Source organism: Oryzias melastigma, linkage group LG19 (genome assembly GCF_002922805.2).
Source record: "Oryzias melastigma strain HK-1 linkage group LG19, ASM292280v2, whole genome shotgun sequence".
Lineage (NCBI taxonomy): Eukaryota > Metazoa > Chordata > Actinopteri > Beloniformes > Adrianichthyidae > Oryzias > Oryzias melastigma.
Genome location: NC_050530.1, coordinates 5,991,217 through 6,012,837, shown reverse-complemented (window position 1 = coordinate 6,012,837; position 21,621 = coordinate 5,991,217). Strand labels below are relative to the sequence as shown.

Genomic DNA, 21,621 nt, shown 5'->3' with positions numbered 1-21,621 from the left:
CGGCTGTAAAATGCTTCAAAGCGCTATTGCTTTCAGCAATCAGACGCAATTTCTTCAAGGAATTGCAATTCTAGTTTAAATTAAATTTACTACAAATGTGCTGCTGTTCACATAGAAGACCTAATTTAATTCAGTGGAGCAAAGGATTGCATTTATACTACATTAAATTAAAAAAAAAAGCAAGGCAGTGCATTCAATAAATGTCATTTTGTAAGCATTTTTTAATTTTATTATATCTCTTATGGTCAGAAAGTGTAAAAGTTTTCAATATTACCAGTTTACAGACTTGCTGGGACAAACAGAAAATAGCCCCCACACAGCCATGAATTATTCAATCTTTGCAACAGTAAAACCCGAGTATAAAAACTCCCCGCAGCATTTAGCACCATCTTAAATCTGGAGGGTGGAAGCTGCACACGGCGCTTTCTTTTCTCCCGCCTTCTCCCCACACTGCTGCTTATCTCAGCACAGAACGGGAAATTAGTGGAGAGATTTATGGTCACCGGTGCTTCTTCAGCTTTAAGCAATGGCACTCATACTCTGTCACCTTGAGTTTTTGTCATATATTTTTTTTTTGATCATTGAATTTTCCTGCAGTTGAAAACCTGCACGGCGTGACAGCGTAGGTGTGCACCCATCTGTGCTGGAGAAAAGCCACATTATACGAGTATCTACCTGCCAAATGAAAGAATACGCTTCAGTCAGGCTAAAATATTAAACGTATGAGCAGCTGGATCAATGAGGACGTTTGCGTTTTTTAACTCCCAACTTTCATTAGATTAACAGAATATTTTGAGGCTTTTAAAACAGCTTTTTTTAAAATCCACTCTTGGAAATTCCAACCGTTTTGGCGTGAACATTAGAAAAGCATACATCCTTTGCAGGTATTCTCAGCTGAGAGGCAAGAAGCAATTAAACATCTATTGCTTTTTGTTGCACCAGCATGAAACATTTTTGATGCAACTTGAATAGGAGACCTAAAGCTGAACTGCCTCTGCACCCGTTTGTGTGAAAAGGTCTGAATAAATCTTAGTTACACAAATTTAGCAATAAGAGACTCAAGACCGGATTGGACCCACTCCAATAAAGATTGTGTTTTTAACATGTTCTTGAAGCATTTTTCTCAGAATGGAGGACATGTATAAAATCATTTAAGATTCAAATTTATTCAAATTGTGTTGGATCAGCAGCAGATGAAACCCCTGAAAAAAAAACTGGAAAAGCTCAGGTTTGTGATGCAGCAACTACCGGTATAATGTTTTTTGTTTTTTTTTTTGGTTACGCTAATGCTAGCTTGGGCTTGTGAGGTGCTATAAGCTAGCAAGAGAGTGTGTTAACAAAGGCTAACCTTTGGGCCGACATTCCCGCCCACAATTCACGTCCCCCTCCACTACAAAGACCAATAGATCCATCAACGTCTTCATTTCCCTCAATTTAGTTGGCATCTGGTTAAAAGCTGCATGCTCTGATTTTTCCCGCCTTTTCTTTGCTACGCTAGTGTTAGCTTGGGCTTGTGAGGTGCTATAAGCTAGCGGGAGAGAACGTTAACAAAGGGAAGCTGGGAAATTAGCGAGACTAACCTCTGAGCCAATGGTCCCGCCCTCAAAGCAAGAGGCGAATTCATATTGAGCCCCTGTCGCTCTTCAGAAAATATGTCTTTAAAAAAAAACAAAAAAAAACCTTTTTGATTTTGGCTAAAAACTGCGTCTAATCATAATTAAATGACCACCAGGAACAATTTTACAATAGAAAAAAAATATAGTTATACTTTAAAGACTTGACTGGATATGAGAACTGGACTGAGTGACCCCTCCCTGCTGGCGTTCCAAACAGGAAGTACCGATCTATTCACTCTAAGAAGCTAAAAACAAAAAAAAAAATATTGCTCTGATACAAGACACACTCTTGTTCGCTAATACAAAAAAAAACAATAAAAGAAAAGCTGTGAGATTACATGACTAATAACCCCTGTATCACTAGCATTACACAAATGCACAAAACTTTATTGAAACTCTAGAATGTCAAGAAAAAAAAAAATTTTTTTTGCAATTAAAATCTTTTTCCAACTGCATTTTTCCTTTTGCTCCTGAATCACAACGATTTGAATAAAAAAAATGCAATTTTATGCTTAAAAAGGTTTACATATGTCCTCCATTATCTGAAAAATGCCACAAGAATGTGTTATAAACACAAAAAAAAAACACGATTTTCATCAGAATGGGTCTTTAAATATGCTTTTTTGAAGAGCTAGTACTCAGTTTTAGTACTTATAAACACTTCTGTGTTCACGCTTTCAGGAAGCATCTAAAAATTTAAGCGAGTCAGTTTCTTTTTTCTAATACAAGATCTCAGTGTCATCTAGAACGCTGCAATAAATGAGTTTAATTTCAGCTTTGAGAAAAAAAAATACAATTTTGTTGACAAAAAGCTGCAAAGAAAGTGAGAAATCCATTTACATGGAAATAGACTATTTAAAATCGCGCCTGTTCACTGCTCCAAATCACATCAAAGGCTTTGTAATATTGCGCAACTGCTGCTTGTCTTTTGTGTTTGGTTCAGACCTTTTTGAATTCTCCGAGGCTCCATATTTGTTAAAGTTATGATCGGGAACAGAATTTGTTTTACAGACTCATTTTCAGATGTTTTTTTCTTTGGGTTTAAAAGGTTTAGAAAGCCTGTCCGTTGACTGTAAGCTCAGAGCTCTCCGCTCACCTGTTCATGGGTGACGGGAATGAGTCTGTGTTTGGAGAGCTCCCTCATCACGGCGAGGTCCGTTCTCATGTCCAACTTGCAGCCGACCAGCACCACTTTGGCATTTGGGCAGAACTCCTGCGTCTCACCGAGCCACTGTGTAGAACAGACACACAAAAAAAACACAAACGTCATGAATTAGTTTAGTTTTTTTCTGTGTTTACCCTTCTTCTGCTCCTAATTAAATTCATATTTTTGGTGTTTTAGCATGTCTGTGTGGCATTTTTTTCAATGGTGGGGGACATATATAGAGAAAATGAAGCTCAAAATTGCATTTCTGAGTATTTTTTTATTCAAATTGCGGTGAATTAGGAGCAGATTAAAAAATGCTGCTGGAAAAATCTTGTATTTGTGATGCAGAAAATACCGCGGGAAGGGCACAAGCTGGCTTCTGGTTCAAAACTTTTGCTGTGTGACATTGGTTTATCGGCGCTTTAGATTTCTCCTGTTTGCTTCTATTGAATCCTCGATATCTTTAGACTGTGAGTTTTTATCTTTTTTTTGTCCTTATTAATTATATTTACCAAATCAAATAGCTTCTTTTGCTTTTTCCAATTTAATCCATAAAACACTAACCGCATTAACTGGTTTGACAACATTTGCTCTAAAAATGAGAACAAAAAAAGTACTTTTTTCTTATTTCCTCTGATTTCTGCCGAGTTAAAATGTGACTTTTGAGTTTCTATACAGCTGGATAACCCCAATGGAAACAAAGAACTCTCAGCAACAGTTGGAGTGGAGCAACTCCCACAAATCAGAGGAGAATTTCTAATCAACTTCTGCCGCTCTGCAGAAACTTTTTAGATTTTGGCTATAAAGGGGACAAAACGAAAACTACAAACCACTAAGAGAAATAAAAGACAAACCAAAACAGAGTTGGAAGCTTGGCCAAAAATAAATTCAGCCATGTCGACTGTAAGAGTCAGCAGCTTCCTGCTAATGGCTGCCTAACTAAAACTACCTAAAGAAAACGAATAAACAAAGCCCACAAACTAAGACTACCAAGATCCAACCACAAACTAAAATAACAAAACCCAGCAGTGTAAGACTACTGAGGCCACAGAGGGAAAAAAATAACAAAAAAAAGAAAGGAAAAAGAAAATTGCAGTTTTTTAAAGTATGGATTACTTAATTAGTGTTTATTTAATCTAGAGCAAATTAAAAAAAAATCACATTTTGAGAGATTCTAAGTTCTTTTTATATTTTTGCTTTTGTTTATGCCAAAAATAGACATAATTAATTTTTATTTAAAAAAAAAAAAAGGTCATGAATGAAAATCCAAAAACATTTTTTGGCACGAATGGAACCCCATACAGCCCAGACTCAGCCAGACTCTTTTTTTGGAGATATACCTGAAAAACAACCTTTTCATTGTGTTTAAACTTTTGGATGTGTTATTGCTTTATATAAAACCTAACCCTGATTCTTACAAAAGTAATTCAAATAGATTTTCATTTTATCCTTTAAAAAACTGTAAAACCTAAAGAGTTATATTCACGTTTATTTATTTCTCGGCATTAATTACTTTGAAGATGTAGATTTTTCTGGCTGCAGGTCAAATAAATGCGGGTTAGAGGCTAGAAATGTATATTTAATCATCTGGCTGGAAGCCCGGAGCTACATCCTCGTAGCATTTAGCGGTTTTGTCTGTGCGCTAGTCTGCAGAACATAAAATATTTTCTCAAATTTCTCAAACTTGCAGCCTTTGAACTCTCATTTGACAGGAAATGTAATTTAAATTTCCCCAGAAAAACTCCAACACGCTCAGACAAAGGTTTGATTCAGACTGCAGTTGCTGCTTTGTGATGCGTGTGGTCATAAGATTCAGGATGAAAACAGGGACAGAGCCGAGACTCTCACTATTATTAAACTCCTTCCCTTTCTTCTACTTTCTAAGATTTCTTTCATTATCTGCTCACACGCCATTTTTAGAACTGTTGCTCCATTTGTTCTGCCTCACAAAGACTTCTTTCTCTCCTGTGTGTCGCTGGCGTTTGGCGTTCCGGCGAGCCGTTGTGCTGAGCGAGCTGCTGCTTTTCAACAGCAGCAAAACTGCGTTCAGTTTAAAGTCACAAAGGGCCCGCAGGAGCAGAGCTTACTGTTGCTGTAACTGAGAATCACGAGCTGGTGGAGCTGATAGACGGGATTTATCAGAGAAACTAAAATCAACATTTGTTTTCTACTAGTGCTGCCACGATTAGTAGACTAATCGACCACTGAAACAGTCTACAACTATTTTAACAGTCAACTAGTCGTTACTTTATATCATATGGAGTGTAGTTATTGAGAAGTGTAGTAAAGTTTAAAGTTGTAATGGCATTATGCTAGCTTTTTGGACTATTTGGGGATTTATTAAGGTTTTTAAGGCTATTTTGAAGTTTAGCTAACATTTCAGCTACATGCTAGCTATTTTGGCTATTTAGGATTTTTTTCCATTTTTATGCTAATTTGGAGTTTAGCTAATATTTCAGCAACATGCTAGATATTTTGTCTAATTCAGGATTTTTTTGTTTTTTACGCTAATTTTGAGTTTAGCCAATATTTCAGCTGCATGCTAGCTATTTAGGCTGATTTAGGATTTTTTTCTTAGTTTGTTAGGCTAACTTGGAGATTAGCTAACATTTCAGCTACATGCTAGCTATTTAGGCCATTTAGGGTTTTTTCTGTTTTTATGCTAATTTGGAGTTTACCTAATATTTCAGCTACATGCTAGCTACTTAGGCTATTTAGGATTTTTTCAATTTTAACGCTAATTTGGAGTTTAGCTAACATTTCAGCTACATGCTAGCTATTTTGGCTATTTAGGATTTTTTCCATTTTTATGCTAATTTGGAGTTTACCTAATATTTCAGCTACATGCTAGCTACTTAGGCTATTTAGGATTTTTCCAATTTTTACGCTAATTTGGAGTTTAGCTAACATTTCAGCTACATGCTAGCTATTTTGGCTCTTTAGGATTTTTTCCATTTTTATGCTAATTTGGAGTTTAGCTAATATTTCAGCTACATGCTAGATATTTTGGCTAATTCAGGATTTTTTCGTTTTTTATGCTAATTTTGAGTTTGGCCAATACTTCAGCTGCATGCTAGCTATTTAGGCTATTTAGGGTTTTTTCCGTTTTTATGCTAATTTTGAGTTTACCTAATATTTCAGCTACATGCTAGCTATTTTTTCTATTTAGGATTTTTTCCATTTTATGCTAATTTGGAGCTTAGCTAATATTTCAGCTACATGCTAACTATTTTGGCTATTTAGGATTTTTTCCATTTTATGCTAATTTGGAGCTTAGCTAATATTTCAGCTACATGCTAGCTAATTTTTCTATTTAGGATTTTTTCCATTTTATGCTAATTTGGAGCTTAGCTAATATTTCAGCTACATGCTAACTATTTTGGCTATTTAGGATTTTTTCCGTTTTTATGCTAATTTGGAGTTTAGCTAATATTTCATTATTTATTTATTAAAATAGAAGATCGTTTTTTTGTCCAAAAACTACAAATAAACGCCATATTATCTCTTTGATTTAATAAAATCTCAATCACAGAACGTTAAAAAAAAGTTAACATTTATATTTTAGAAAGTTTTATTACGATGATCTCACAGGTTAATTGATGTTCTTAAGTGGAGTGTGTGATTGTGTGGTCCTGAGACGGACCTGCCTTCACCTATCAGTAGCTAGGATAGGCTCCAGCAACCGCTGACAGAAGTAAGAGGGTTTGGAAAATGGATGGAATTATTGTTAAAAATTGTGTATATAGTCTTAGAAGGCCCAAAGGACTTAGTCATACTCCCATTCATACACACTAATGCCAAACACTGGCGCCAACCTGTAACCAGGTTGATTCAGCGTCACCTCGGTGCACCGAATCTGCAATTACCCGATCAGAGGTCGAACGCTCTTACCTCTGCACCACAGCCGCCCATATAATAGTTAGTTATAATGTTGCTTTGAAAGACTGTTATTAATAATGTGAATAAAAAAACAGCCCTTAGTGATACTATGTTTGTTTTTTAGATCTTATAGTGTCCTAGAAAAAAACGATTAAAGACAAGAACATGGTTTATGTCAACAAACAATACATATTCTGATCAAAAATTCACCAAATTCCTTTATTAAAAGAACATTTATATTTTTGAATAATTAGAAAAAAAGCATAATTTGTGTTTCTAAGACTTTTGAAGCTGAGAAAAATTTCTACTTTAGAGGTTTCTGTTCAATAATTTAGAAAATAAAATAAATAAAAAAAAATGAGTGAAAAGATAATATTATATACGTGTTTAGACGCTCTCATTTCATAAATTACTACCAGGGAGTGAAATTTAAAATCCAGAAATAGAACAGCGACAACAGCTGTCTGCTCTGTTCGCACCATAACATCATCGGGAGTGAATTTGTCGAGAATGTGAGACGGCGCTGCAGGTGTGAATTGTGAAGCCCGGTGACGCCAGCTTCCACAAAAAAAGCCAAAATCACACATCTCCCAGCAGGATGTCACGTTGTCTCACACAGATCCGTATTGTGCTTTTCATCTGTTTGCTGTTCAGTGTTGTGGCTCGTGGGAGAGGAGGGGTAGTCATTATCAGCATGTGCTGACATCTGTGGTTATCTTAAAGCCCGCTGTAAGTACAGCCTTGCTCAGACAGACGGACGGACGGAAAGACGGCTGCAGGCTCTCATTTTCTGCAGATGCACGACTGCAAAATCTCTGTTTCAGTCCGTTTTATGACACGTTTGACTTATAGTTTTATATGAAAGTCGCAACAAAAATTCCAATCATGATTATTCAATTCAGTTCGACTTCCTTCAGGTTTTCAATGCTGTGTGCCAAGAAAAGAATCGAGTCTGAGTGACATTTAGAAGAATTGTTGGTGATGTTTTTTGTGTTTGGAGCATCTTCAGATCATTTAGGTTTAAAAATCTCAGCTGTAGATCTTTATTTTTCTGCACAAATGTAGTTTAACTCATTAAATCTGTCAAACCGTTTGCACCCGTCGCGCTCTTATTGTGGCGGGGCCAACTTCCTTTACCTGAGAGAACACAAAAGTCTGAAAAAAACGAAACTCTGGTCTTTCCTGATTCTTTTTTTTTAAACATTGATAAATGATCAATTAATTTTCTGTTTTTTTTCTGTTTATTTTTCCAATAAAATCATTGATTATTTTACTCCTGTGCTGCGTTTTGTGTCCACACACTCTGGAGTCTGTGAGATGAAAAAGATCTGTAGGTCAGCGTGCCTAGCCCCCTAAGGAGCATTACAAAGAGTTCATAAAAACTATATTGTTGGGATTTTTTATTTTATTTTATTGATAAATATCAAAATCAACCACAAACTGTAGGTTTGTTTTTGTTTTTTTCATAAAGAGCCAAAAGTTCTGAAGTAATTGTAATTGTTTCTGGCCACTTTAATTTGCGTCAAGATGCTCATTTGTTGCAAATTACAAATCAGCCAATCACATGACAGCAACTCGACACATTTAGGCACGTAGACATAGTCAAGACGATCTTCTGCAGTTCAAACTGAGCATCAGAATCAGGAAGAAAAGGGGACTGAAGTCATTTTGATGGTTTTTGGTGCCTTTTGGAGTCTTTCAGAAACTGCAGGGATTTTCACCCTCAACCATCTCTAGGGTTTATAGAGAATGGTCAGAAAAAGAGAAAATATCCAGAAAATGTCTTGTTGATGTCAGAAGAGAATTCAATTCAAACAGCATCACCAAAACTAGACGATAGAAGATTGAAAAAAGGTTGTCTGGTCTGACGAGTCTCCATTTCTGCTGCAACATTCAGATTGTCGGGTCAGGAACATGAAATCATGGATTAGTCCTGTCTTGTTTCAACGCTTCAGGCTGGTGGTGGTGGTATAATTATGTGGGGGATATTTTATCACTATAGTCTACCTGAGTACGGTTACTGACCATCCCTCTATGACCACAGAGTACCAATCTTCTGATGGTTGATTCCACCATATCTTGAACATGACATGGACTCGAATGACCTCCACAGTCACCAGATCTCAACCCAATAGAACCTTTGGAATGTGGTGGAATAAGAGATCGGCATCATGGATGTTCAGCTGATAAATATGCAGTAACTGGATGTTGCTAACAATTTAAAATGCTAATAATTTAAATAAATAAACGATTAGTTATTTCAGTTTTGACTTGAAGCCATAGAAGTTCTGTAGAAATGTTCTTTAAATTTGTGTTTTTATTGTAACATTAGTAAAAAATAAGTCTTCACAATTCTTATATTTTTGTAAATTATTCCAAAGATTTATTTAGAATTATGCGTTTTGTGCCTCAAATCTTAAAAAATGAGAATAAAAACTTTATTTTTAATGATTTGATTTTTTTTTTTTTTAATAATTGGATTCTCCTTTAAAATTGTTCATATTTCAAAGTAAAAGGAGAAAAATGATGGTGGTGCACCAAAATCCTAATGATAAAAAGCATCATTTACAGTATGACAGGCTTGCATTTTATTTTGAAATTACTCTGCTACAGCAGCAGGATCTTAATCGGTGTATTTTATTTTGAAAGAAACTCGTGTGTCCTCATGTCAAAAGTACAGATAAAAGAAATATAAACAGTTATAGAAACATAATGACACTGTTATAATTCAAAAATGATTTTTAAAGATCACAAAAACATAAATATTGTGTATTTTCTAAACTGAATTCTGATCTATAAAAAACTGGACCACATGAACGACTCTTTTATTGTTGAAGGTTGCAGATGTGGTCGCTGAGGAATGTTTCCAGTAATTGTTGATTCTAAAACTGAGTCCAACTATCAAGATCTACTTAATAATAAAGTATCTGGTGAGTTTATGTTTACATATTTGAACATTTCCTTTGCTTCATCCAGCCGCATTTGTCCTCACAATCTTAGTTTCCAGCCAACAACAAAACGTGTTTTCAGACTTCCTATCACAGCATCCATCAGTCATGCTGTGCAAAATAAGATGCTCGAAAAGAAGAAAAGAGGAGGAGATAAAGATTTAAATGATAAAAAAAGAAAAAAAAAATCAATGTGACAACTGGTTAGACACTAAGATTGCATTTCAGACGTTGGGAAACAGATAAACAGAAAGATTGGAGACGAGATTTGAGACGGTGCAAAAGCACGACGGATACAAAGGGAAGTCATAGGGAGCGTGTTTTGGTAGCTGAGAAAGAACAGTCGCTCCGAATGGAAAATTGGAGGGTGCAAACATTGATTAAGCTGAAAGCTGTCACAAATGGAAGAATACAAAGTGCTACTGTAAGGGTGTTATTTGAGGATCACAGCTTATGGATGAAAAGTACGCCTGGAGCAAACCAAAGAGACAATAACCTTAAAACGCTACAATTCCTCTAAAAAAGCGAATAAAGCGATCCTTCACTTAAACATTCTCAGCATGGATCCTCAATCAGGTCAAAGTTTAAGTTGGCTTTCAACTCAACCCCTTATGGATGTGAGAATTTGCACGCCATAAAAGATATGGCGTTGTGGATGTCATTGATGAATGATGGCGCCGACAGCAGGAATGCCTGCAGACTGAAAGGAGGTCAAAACCTCAACATGTCTGATGTTCAACCGACCCACGAAAATGAGAAACCTCACCAGGACTGGAAAAACTGATGCTGAGGAACCTGCTTAAATCATCCGCGTTCGGAGGGTTCTTTAAGATTTAATGAAGAAAAATTCAATTAAATTTATTTTTTAATAGGTTTTCAGCATCAACAAAAAGATACAAAACTAAGTCAAAAAAATTATTTTAAATGAAAAAAGAACTATTTTTAGTGTTACTACTATTATTTTAACTATCAATTTATGTCACATTAAATTCAAAAGTCACAGTTCTGATCTTATTTAAATAATTGTAATCTTGCAGATCATTTTAAACAGCCCACAAAATAAGTACGAATACGTTTTATACACATTACGATATATGGGTAGTTTTTCATTTCAGTGTTGTAGTTTTTCTTTACTTAAATATTAATTTCCACCTTCATTTATAAACACTTCCTTTTTATCAATTTCCTTAAGCATCATTTTTTTTACTTCATAAATTAAAAAATATATATTTTTAGTCATAAACTTGTCACTTTTAGAAATAACTTATACAGTTGACTGTACTGGTGATTCTAATTGTACTTTTTTGTATTGAAATACCAGAATTGGATATTGTAATGTATATTAAGTAAGTAAATTAATTTAACATTAATTGTTAATCATTATAGTTAATAGATTAAATGTGTATTGGTGCAAAAATGTCTGTATATGAATAGGAGAAATTATAATAGCATCTTATTTTTCTTTATTTTTCAATAATAATTATAATAAATTTTATTTATATGGCGCCTTTCTGGGCACCCAAGGTCGCCTTACAGATAAAAACAAAACATAGTTTACAGCTTAAAAAAAAAGAAGACATGACAGTCATAAAACTTAAAAAAGTAGTAAAAATTCAATTAATTAGGGTGGATATGCCAATTATTAATACATTTGTGAATAAATATCTTTATGTGAGATATCTATATATTTGTAATATTTTTTTTTGTGTGAAATTGCTCAAAATAAACCAAAATCAATCAATACTGTTAGTACTCACTGGTACTTTCACACAAAAATGTTGTGTTTTTAAGTGTCACACCTAACTTAGATACTAAAAAATGTCCAACACTTTTTCAATTTTGAGATTATATTTTAGCTGCGAACATTTGCATGAGGACAAAACTATAATTATGATTAACATGGAAGATGCAATTAAATAATTGAGATCTTTTGTTAAAAAAAAAAAAAAAAAAAATGGGCCCAATACAGGTCCTTGTGGGACTCCATGTGACTTAGAAAATTGAAATATCATCTGTGTTCGGAGAGTTCTTTAAGCTGCAAATTTTTAATGTATATCAGTGCAAAAATGTCTGTATATGAATAGGAGCAATTATGATAACATTCTATTTTTCTTTATTTTTTAATAAATTTGTGAATAAATATCTTTATGTGAGATATCTAGATATTTTATTTATTTATTTTTTTTTTGTGAAATTGCTCAAATAAACCAAAATCAATCAATACTGTTAGTACTCACTGGTACTTTCACGCAAAAATGTTGTGTTTTTAAGTGTCACACCTGACTTAGAGACTAAAAAATGTCAAACACTTTTTCTATTTTGAGGTTTGATAATTCAGATTTTTATTTTCGGACAATATTTTAGCTGCGAACATTTGCACGAGGCCAAAACTATAATTATGATTAACATGGAAGATGCAATTAAAGAGAGATCTTTTATAAAAAAAAAAAAAAATGGGCCCAATACAGGTCCTTGTGGGACTCCATGTGACTTGGAAAACTGAAATACTTGAGCTACAAAATGACTCTGTACGAAACACCTGCTTCACTCACTGTAGCACAACTCAAACAGTTAATATAAAGCGTGCCGTTCCCGTTAGTTTGCTCAACAAAGTGAACAGTCGCGACCCTTCATCCATTTGTTTCCTCTCTCCCTGTTTTACCTTGATGTTGAGGCCATGTTGGAAGAAGATCAAACGCCCGCACTTCTGTGATGCGGCACTGACCTTTTTCAGCACGCTCTCCAGCGTCTCTGGACGGCTGATGTCGAAGCAGATGAGCACGGCGTCCGAGTCTGGGTAAGCCAACGGCCGCACGTTGTCATAGTAGGTTGAACCTGGAGGAGAAAACAAAAACTTTTGTTAATATTTTTAAAAATATATACATTGGAGCTTTATATGTTATGTAAAACTGCACATAACTTAATAGTCCTGGGTAAATCAAAGGTGACAGGATATAATGACTGCCCCACACAAAGCATCACCTGGTATTTCAGTGTGGAATGTCATTTTTCGTGGTTGGGGGGCTCGGACTGAATCGAGTATTGTGACTGGCGCAAAGGGAGACATTCCTCCCCAGAGAGGACAGCATTCCCTCTGCGTTTCCCTCATTGTTTGCAGCACTAAGTGCTTTTGTCACCATCACACGGCTTTGGCAACATCACAAAAAAAACGAGCTCAAAAGTAAAATCAGCCCCGACCCCAGCCGCGTGAACACCCAAAGCTAAGTCAGTTCCTGCAAAACTCAACATGTTTGTGTGGAATTGTGTAAAACGTGTTCAAATCTTTAAATAATTACTTTGATTTATGGTTGACTCTGACACATCAGAGGGTAAAAATAACTTTCAAATGAGATTTAATTAAAACTTTAGCCTCCAAAACTGCTAATTTCTAGCAGCAGATGGGAGATTAAATATTTTTTGACCCTTTATATAAATAATTGGAACTATTTCTGTAGTTTAGTCACATACAATTAAATAGAGTTGCAATCCTGAATTTTATTTTAAAAAGCCTTCTACTATATAACTATTTAATACAGTAAAATAATATATTTGTTGCACTTGCAGGACCGGAAAAATGAAGATTTTATCATATTAGAAAACTGTTAATGTAGAAAATGTTCAAAAGAAAGTTATGGTGCATTTCTGGTTAAAGAAAATGTTGTATCTGGATGCAATATTCCGAATAAGTAACAGACTCTGTTTTTTTATTTTTTAAATAAAGTTTTTTTTTTTCAAAAAATGCTGCGTCAAGAATATTAAATTGTTGTTGATTAAATTCAGTAAAATATCAATTGTTTGACACTTTCAACTTTATTTATTATGGAAGTCAATTGTTTTTTGCTATTTTTGTTTCACAAAACTTTATCAACAAATCCAAATTTAACAATTTTTTAACCCTATTCAATCCAACTACTGTTCATTCCCTGACTTATAATGCCAAATGTTGCTTTCTTCTTGCTTTAGCGTGCATTTTTTTAATGAAGTACTATTTTATTTCAAATAAAACCAGAGTATTGTTGTGATGTAAACTGGTTTGTATTTTTCTGCATTTTCTGTAAGCTTTTTATGTTTTATGTTTATTGTTTCTGCATTTATTTTTAACCAAACACTAATGGAATAATATCTCTCAAGAGTCTAAAACTCCATTATAACTCAAAACCTTTCTTGGAGAATGCTGAATATTTTTGCAAGTACTTCTTCAACATAACAGCCCTTTTATTTGAGCAAAAAGAAAAAGGTTAATATTGCAACTTGTTATAATTGGGATATTTTTTGACACTGGAGCGCGTGGAGGAAGGATCAAAACTTGTTTAAGTTCCTCAAATGTAGGTTAAAAAAAAACAGATAATGATGCACTTAAAACCTTATGAATATAATAAAAATTCATTTTGAGGTGTTTCAGTATTAAAAAGCAGATTAAAAACATTTTTCATTTGGTAAATAGTGACTCAGCAGGAATTCAAAATTATGCATATGAACCATAAAGAATGGGAAATATATGAGACATAAACCTTAATTAGAAAAATTTCCTATAAGTGTGAGAGTTTTGTTTGAAAATTAAAAACTTCATTTTAATCTAAAAGATAGTTTATTTTTAAACTCCACCAAAAATATAAATAATGTAAAATCAATCATGAAGATTAAAAGACAGTGACACTAAAATTCAGTTTTATATGTTCCAATAATATTGTAACGCACTTTATCTGTAGAAAATAAAATCCTAATTTTCTCGTCTATCTTGAATTAGCTTGATCCCGGATAATAACATGACTCATAATAAAATGTGCTCTGCTACGAACGTGCAGAGCGAGGCTGCACGCCACAGCCTTCCAACGAATCCATGAGCGTCAGTGGAGCAACGGCTAATGCGTATTGATCTGTGAGCTTTTCGGACCCACTCTGGAGTTTGATGCCCCTTAAGGGAGGATTGCTGCTGTTGTAGCGGGATCAGCCCATCTGTCTTCATCGGAAGCTCTGTGATCAAACTCTTAGAGGATCCCAAAGGTCATCGGAAAATCTCCCTCAGTGCTTCCTGGGATTATGTAGAGTTTGTAGCTAGGTTGGTACAAGCTTGTGGGGGTAAAATATTGATTAATAGAAGAATCAGAAAAACCCACTCCGATCATCTTTTGCGCTATTTCACATCATTCCCACTGATTTTAATTAAAATTATGCCATTTTTAGACAATTTTTTTTTTTTAAAGTGTAATTTTCTCCAACATAATGTCTTTGGAGCGGCTGTAGTTCATCAAAAATGTGTCTGATTTGGGGGCGGGACTTTTGGCACGGACCCCGTCACCCATATCTGAGAGTTCTCTGTTCACATGCTCCCCCACTAGCTTATAGCCCCTAACAACCCCATCCAAATACAATCTTTTTCAAACAGCATTTTATTTTTTGTCTTCTCCCAATTTTAATTAAGAAAATGTCGTTTTAAGCTTCATTTTTTTCATATATGTCCTCCAAGATCAGAAAAATGCCACAAGAACGTATAAAAAATACACTTTTTTAATCAAAGTGGGTTTCCCCCTTAAAAAAATGAGCTATGAAAACGCTGGGCTGTGACTTAATTCTAGTTTTGATTTAAATATCATTTTTGGCTTTCACACAGAAAAATTAAAAGACAGGAATTTTTGATTATTTCAAACACACAAAAGCGCAATTTTTCGCCAAATTGTGACCCATTGAACACATCAGACACAATTTTGCTGATAAAGCAAAAGTTCTTTTTTTAAGTCTCTTCATATAAGATTAAAGTAAATGTAAAATAATTAACAAACAATGCAAGAAATGCATTCTCCAATGAAGTCGCCGTACTGCTGCAGGATAATTCGTTCTCCCGTTTGCGTCAAAGATGCAAATGTGGGGTGACAGTCTCCCGTTGGCGAACCAACTGAGATGTATTTTTTTCTTGACCAGCAATAAATATCTGTAAGCAACTAAACGTCTGCAGAAAACACAAGACAAGACACTGGGAGTGTGATGGAGGGGAAACAAAATCTGGTGTTGAAATAATGGAAGAAAGACTTGATGCTGAAAGGAAGGATCTGAACAAAAGATGTGGTTTATGCTATGGTTTTAATGTTAATGTCGCTGGTCAGAATATTTAAATAAAACAGTTTTATCTTGTGTGTGTTAAGTTTAACACTAACAGTGTCTAAACTATTGTGAGGTTCAAGAAAATGTTTTCAAAATGAATCCTTCTAAATGTAAAATATGTCAGGCTAAACAACTGAAAATGACACTGAAAACCCCATTAGTTTACTTTTAATTCAAAATTTAACGTGAATATTTCAAAAACATATTTAGATTCGAAATTTTAGGTTTAAACATAAAAAAAGACTACATTTTGTAACATAGTTTAGTAGAACTTTGCCTGTTTTTGTTTCACATAATTTTCACCTTATCTTTGTTTACTTTGTGGATTTGTTCATTTTTATTTTATCTCTACATGCATTATCTTTCTTTTAAAACAAAAAAAATTTGATCTAGAATTTTGTGATATTTTTTTCCCAGTAAATAATTGTCAAGATTTGATCATTAGAGTTGACTTTGTTTTTGACAGTTTTTGGTTCATTGTGGAATAATTGCGAAACATAATGAAAGATAAAATATAAAAAAAAAATAGATTTGAGGTATTGCAAGAAAAACTTATATATATATATACACACAAACATATATACATACATATATATGTAACATATGTATAGATATCTGTTATATATGTATATATCTGTTATATGTATATATATACATATACGTATAAATATATACATATATATGTATATATATAACATATACATAGATATATATCTATATATGTTGTCTATATATATATATATATATTGTATATATATATATATTTATACGTATATGTTTGTCTGTGTGTGTATATATTCATATATATATATATGTTGTCTATATATATATATAACATATACATAGATATATATCTATATATGTTGTCTATATATATATATATATATAACATATACATAGATATATATCTATATATGTTTATATATAGATATATACATACTGTATATGTTTGTCTGTGTGTGTATATATTCATATATACATATATATATATATACATATATGTACATTTATACACACATGTATATATGTATATATATATATAGTGTGTGTGAGACAAAGACTGGGGGTCTCTGTATTCGCTGATTCTACATATTCGCAAAGGTCTCATGACACTAACCTCTGTGAATAATGGGGGAAACTATATATATATATATATATATATGTATAAACTTTCTTTCTTGATTCTTTTCTTGGTTCCTTATTTACACTGAATTATTATTTTTGTGTGGAATATTTTCCTTCAATTCTTCCTCTATCTGTGTTCAACACGAGATGAAGGAGAATTCCAAGAGAAGCAAACTTTAATGATCCCCGCCAGGCATATTTCATAATTATGAAATAAAACCAGGCATAACATCTTCTCTGCCTAACATTTGGTGTTAATGCTCAAGAGGCACATCCTTTTTTAGCATTTTGTCTGAAACTGTAAAAGCCATTATCGAAATGCAGCTTTTGTTTTCAGGAGAGTCTTTGCCAAGTCGAGCTCGGAGCTGTGAAGCACCAGATAAGAGATGAATCTCGTACCTTTCACAAGCCGCGCACAATTCAGAAGAAATGTGTGTTCACACCTTCAGATGTTTGCATGGAAAAACCATCATTAATCCTCTCTTATGACACTTTTGTCTGCCAGCCGGTGCGACAGTTTTCATTAATACCTGAAATCCTGTCTGTCCTTGTCATGCCCTCCCACAGAAACATTAACTCTTTTTCAAACAAATTACTGATGTGACACACAGCGGTAGAGCAAACGCCATTACATATGAAGGAATATCTTTTTCTTTGACGCCCAGAGTATCAAAATAATAGCTTCACCCACAGAGATGAACTAATACTCCTGCACACCTAAAGTGCAGACAGGAATCGATTTGTTGGATTATTATCAAGCAGTAATAAAGTTCCTGACTGTGGATCTTCTCTGTGATAATAGCTCACAATCGCTGTTGGACGCCCTGCAGCGCTGCCCTGTCTCTTCTAATAACACACCTGCAGTCAAAGCTTAGTTATTCACCTGGATAATCTGTCAAAAACCGTCTAGATGTTTTCTCTAAAAGGGCAAGATCTAAAAAAAAAAAAAAAAAACCCGGGATGTCTAATCCTTCACTTGAGCCAGTAACTCCTGCTAATTTCACCTGGATTATCACCGCATGAGGCGAGAAATGGTTTATGTCAAACGAAGATCAAGAATATAAGTTCTCCAGTGAAACCAATTTAAAAACAGTACTACCCTAAGTAACCACTAGGGGATGGTTATACAGATAAGATATAAGTTGTATCTGAATTCCTTCACTATTATGCACTATATACACTATAAAAAGTGAAACATTGGATCAATTGGATCAAATAAAAAAAGTTGATAATTTACACAACTCAAAAATTTAACTTCATAAAAACTTATATTTTTAAATTACAGAGTTTTGCTAAATGGTCCAACGATTCACTTTTTACAGTGCAGAACCATTTTGTAGAGCTGTACAAATATATAAGTCCAAAATCCAATGCTTTTAAACATTTTCCACAAGTCTCTGGAAAAAACAAATAGATATGTTGATGCTAGATGATAAATATAGACCACAAAGCATTGGGTTCAAAATATTCTTAATGTTAAAAATCCAATTTGATAATTTTTTTACAAATTAAATACAGTGGATTCATGATAAATACGTGTAAAATGTTTATACTTAGTATTAGGTTTTACTTCAGGAAATTGGTGACATCATATTTGCTGCTTATACAAGTAAATATGGTGTCCAAATTGCTTTTAAAGGGCCAATAAGACGCAAAATCAACACCGTCCATAAGCTAACATACAAACCCATTTTCTCCGCGGAGCAAAACTTTTTTTATTTTATACACATGCACATCCATCTTTGCAAAAGTACTAATGTTGTTTGTTTTTGTGGGGGAAACGTAGACACGCTGCGGTCGTGAAATGGGCGTCACCCACAAGGAGTGAGAGGCGGAGCCTCAGAGATTAAAGCGTCTTACTTCCGGGTAGGAAAATTAGCTTAAGAAAATAACTCATATTTAATTAAAAAATCTTTCTTTACTGTGGTAAAGGTAGTATAATTATCATATATATGGATACAATTTAAAGGCCTAGAATAACACGATTTAGGCCCTTTAAATCGAAGGTGGTATATAGTACCAAAACATATAATTTTGTATTAGTGTAGGAAGGAAATTTGGACGTACACTCTTAAAATTTAAACGCTAGATCAGTTAACAAAAGCACTGGAATTTGTTACATCGAAAATATTCGTTTTCATCAAATTAAAATTTTAAGTTCAACTCAAAATTGTAATCTTATGACAACAAATCATTTTAAACGTAAAAAAAAATACAGAATTTTTGTTTAATGATCTAATGTTTCACTTTTTTAAGTGTACCCTTAGGCTAAATCTATACTTGCCCAAATTTGAATAACGCATTGACTGTATATGACAACTGGACCAAGTGAAATTGAAAATGTTTTATTTACAGGTCCAACCAAATGAAGTCACCATTTTCTTTGTTATATGGACGCCACCATGTTGGAACCAGACGTTGGTAAAAGCAGTGATTTGTCGAAGTTGGTTTGAGTCATTGTTTCTATGGCAACCACACTTGCCAATCAGAAGTGACACTCCAACCAGTTTAAAACAAAACGCAAAATCTGTCAGTCAAACGTTTTGAACGCGAGATCACATGGTTTTATTGAGGCATCTGATTGGCCAGTTTGTGACTTGAAAGACTTGAATGTGGTGAAAAAAAAAAGTGATCAAGAACATATATTAAAAAAAGGTTTCAGAGCATAAATGGTTATTTTGACAAATATAATGACTGAGTAAAAGCTGTTTACTTCTCTATAGAAGTCAATGGGATTTTGGATTCTTGGGGGATCACTCAGTCCAGTTCTCATGTACTGTCAAGGAAAACTAATAAGAATTTATTAATTCATTTATTAAAAACACCAGTGCTTCCTCTAGGGGATCTTGTGGCTGCGAGGCATAAATGGGTCTCCGTAAATACAGTTTCCTCACAGTAGAGCCGAGCTAGACAGTTCTTTGACAGCTACGGTTGTTTAGTTTCATGTTTGAGTTTTAACTCGAAGGATCGAGGGTCATGTTGGTTAAACTGAGGAGGCGGAGGGTCATTTGTGGGAATGTTTGTCATGTTTTATTAAGTTCTTTTTTGTCTCTTCCTTTCATGTACTGCACTTTGAGCTCCCTAAACTGGAGTGAATAAGAATAAGAATTGCTTTGATTCAGTGTATTTTATGCTTTTAACCTGTTTATGATTTTGTATTTTTTTTCTTTTATGAATGGCAAAATGTTCCTTTTTTGCATTGTATTATTAAGTTAGACCGTATGCAAATTGAAACTTCTCTGCAGAGAGAAAAATGATGAACCAGAGGGTATCACTTATGTCAAAGTGAAGAGCATCACTTCAGGGACACTTCCTGTCACGCTCAGTTTGATCATTTTTGATTACAGTGGTTTCTACTTGGCGTTTTTAGGCAGCGTTGCTTTTGCATCCTTTAGTTAGGCTTTGAATCAGCCAAACAACGGGTCACGTGACGTCATTCAGTGTCCGTCTCTTTTTCCAGTAATTGTTTTCTTGGTGACTAGATTACAGAAATTGCTTTCCGCTTTATCTGTTTGTCTCTCAAAGGATTCATGCTGGGTCTTTAAACTGCCTGTCGAGCTGAAAAAACATTAACAAAAAAAAAAAGGATGAATTAAAATTTATGATCAAAATGAAATCTGTTCTTCATGTGGATTCATAAATAAAGAATAGTTGTTCCAGGCGAACACAGTTTGTGTTTGTTTGTATTTTTCATTGAGGCCTGAGCGGTCCCGGCTGCCACATCAATAGTAAAACAGCATCCGTGCACGCCAACCATGTCATGACAGATTTGGATTTTCCCACTACGCGCATGTCACTGTGTTTGGCTGGCTCTCGTGCTTGAGAAGAACACAGCTGGAGGAGTCGCTCAATCTGTGAACGCTCTGACTTCCTCTGTTCATGTAAAGTGTGCCGTAAGAACAAAATCTGTGTTGTGAGATGCTTCTAACTCATAAAGATCATTTATGTGACGTTAGCAGAAATCCTACAATGAATATCAGAGGGAACAAATATGTGTGCTGCTACACACCCCCAAAGCAGAGGCCTCTACTCTCCACCCAGCTGTCTCTCACGGCGATGACAGCGGTCTGGAGGGTCGGACTGAGGAGTCATCGTCTTGCATTAAATATCAGGGATTGAGATGGCTTCAAGTGGATGGAGAGACGCTTAAGTGCAGAGCATTTGTACGGCGAAACAATGAGCAAATTCCTTCTGTAATGAACCTCCTGCCACATGTTCACATCATGAAGGCTGTTCGTTTTGTGAAAAACTTTATTTAAATATGACGACAACAGCTTTAATTAAGAAGCTAGGGAAAAATCGATTTGGCAAAATTTCGCAACATTTCGTTTGGCGATACTTGTGTTAATTTAAAAGTTGATTTTCAATTGATTATTTATAAGCGTCCTTCTGCGTCTTACTTTTGTTTTCCACCTAAACCCCCGAACACTAGTTGGCAGCACCCCACACTGAGCCTCTTTGAGCAGCTCTGCACCGTGACTAAAACAACAAGATTTTACAAAACCAGCTTAAAATAAGTTGTACCATTTTATAACAATGAAAAACTTATTAATATTCAGGTGAGGTTTTTTTTTCGAAGTCACAAAAAGGGAAAAATTGTTCTGGTACAGTCTTGGGATATATCGTGATACGTATTGTATCGTGAGACACGTATCGGGATACGTATCGTATCGGCAGACTCTTGCCAATACACACCCTTCGTTTTAATACGGTAAATATACAGAAAGAGAAAGCTGTTTTATTTCCTCAATTAATGAAACTGACCAAGATAATATGGAGATTTACCAAAAACAGTATATATATATAT

General features: G+C 34.4%; 1 protein-coding gene across 1 annotated transcript in view; it reads right to left on the bottom strand.

Moving 5' to 3' along the window:
* Nucleotides 1-21,621, bottom strand: part of LOC112153862 (rho-related GTP-binding protein RhoN) — a 38,401-nt gene that overhangs the window by 4,814 nt on the left and 11,966 nt on the right. Inside the window, exons 3-4 of the mRNA XM_024284306.2 lie at nucleotides 12,316-12,425; nucleotides 2,713-2,847 (exon numbers count right to left, since the gene is read on the bottom strand). Of these exons, the coding sequence (XP_024140074.1) occupies nucleotides 2,713-2,847; nucleotides 12,316-12,425 (245 nt within the window). The remainder of the gene's footprint in view (nucleotides 1-2,712; nucleotides 2,848-12,315; nucleotides 12,426-21,621) is intronic.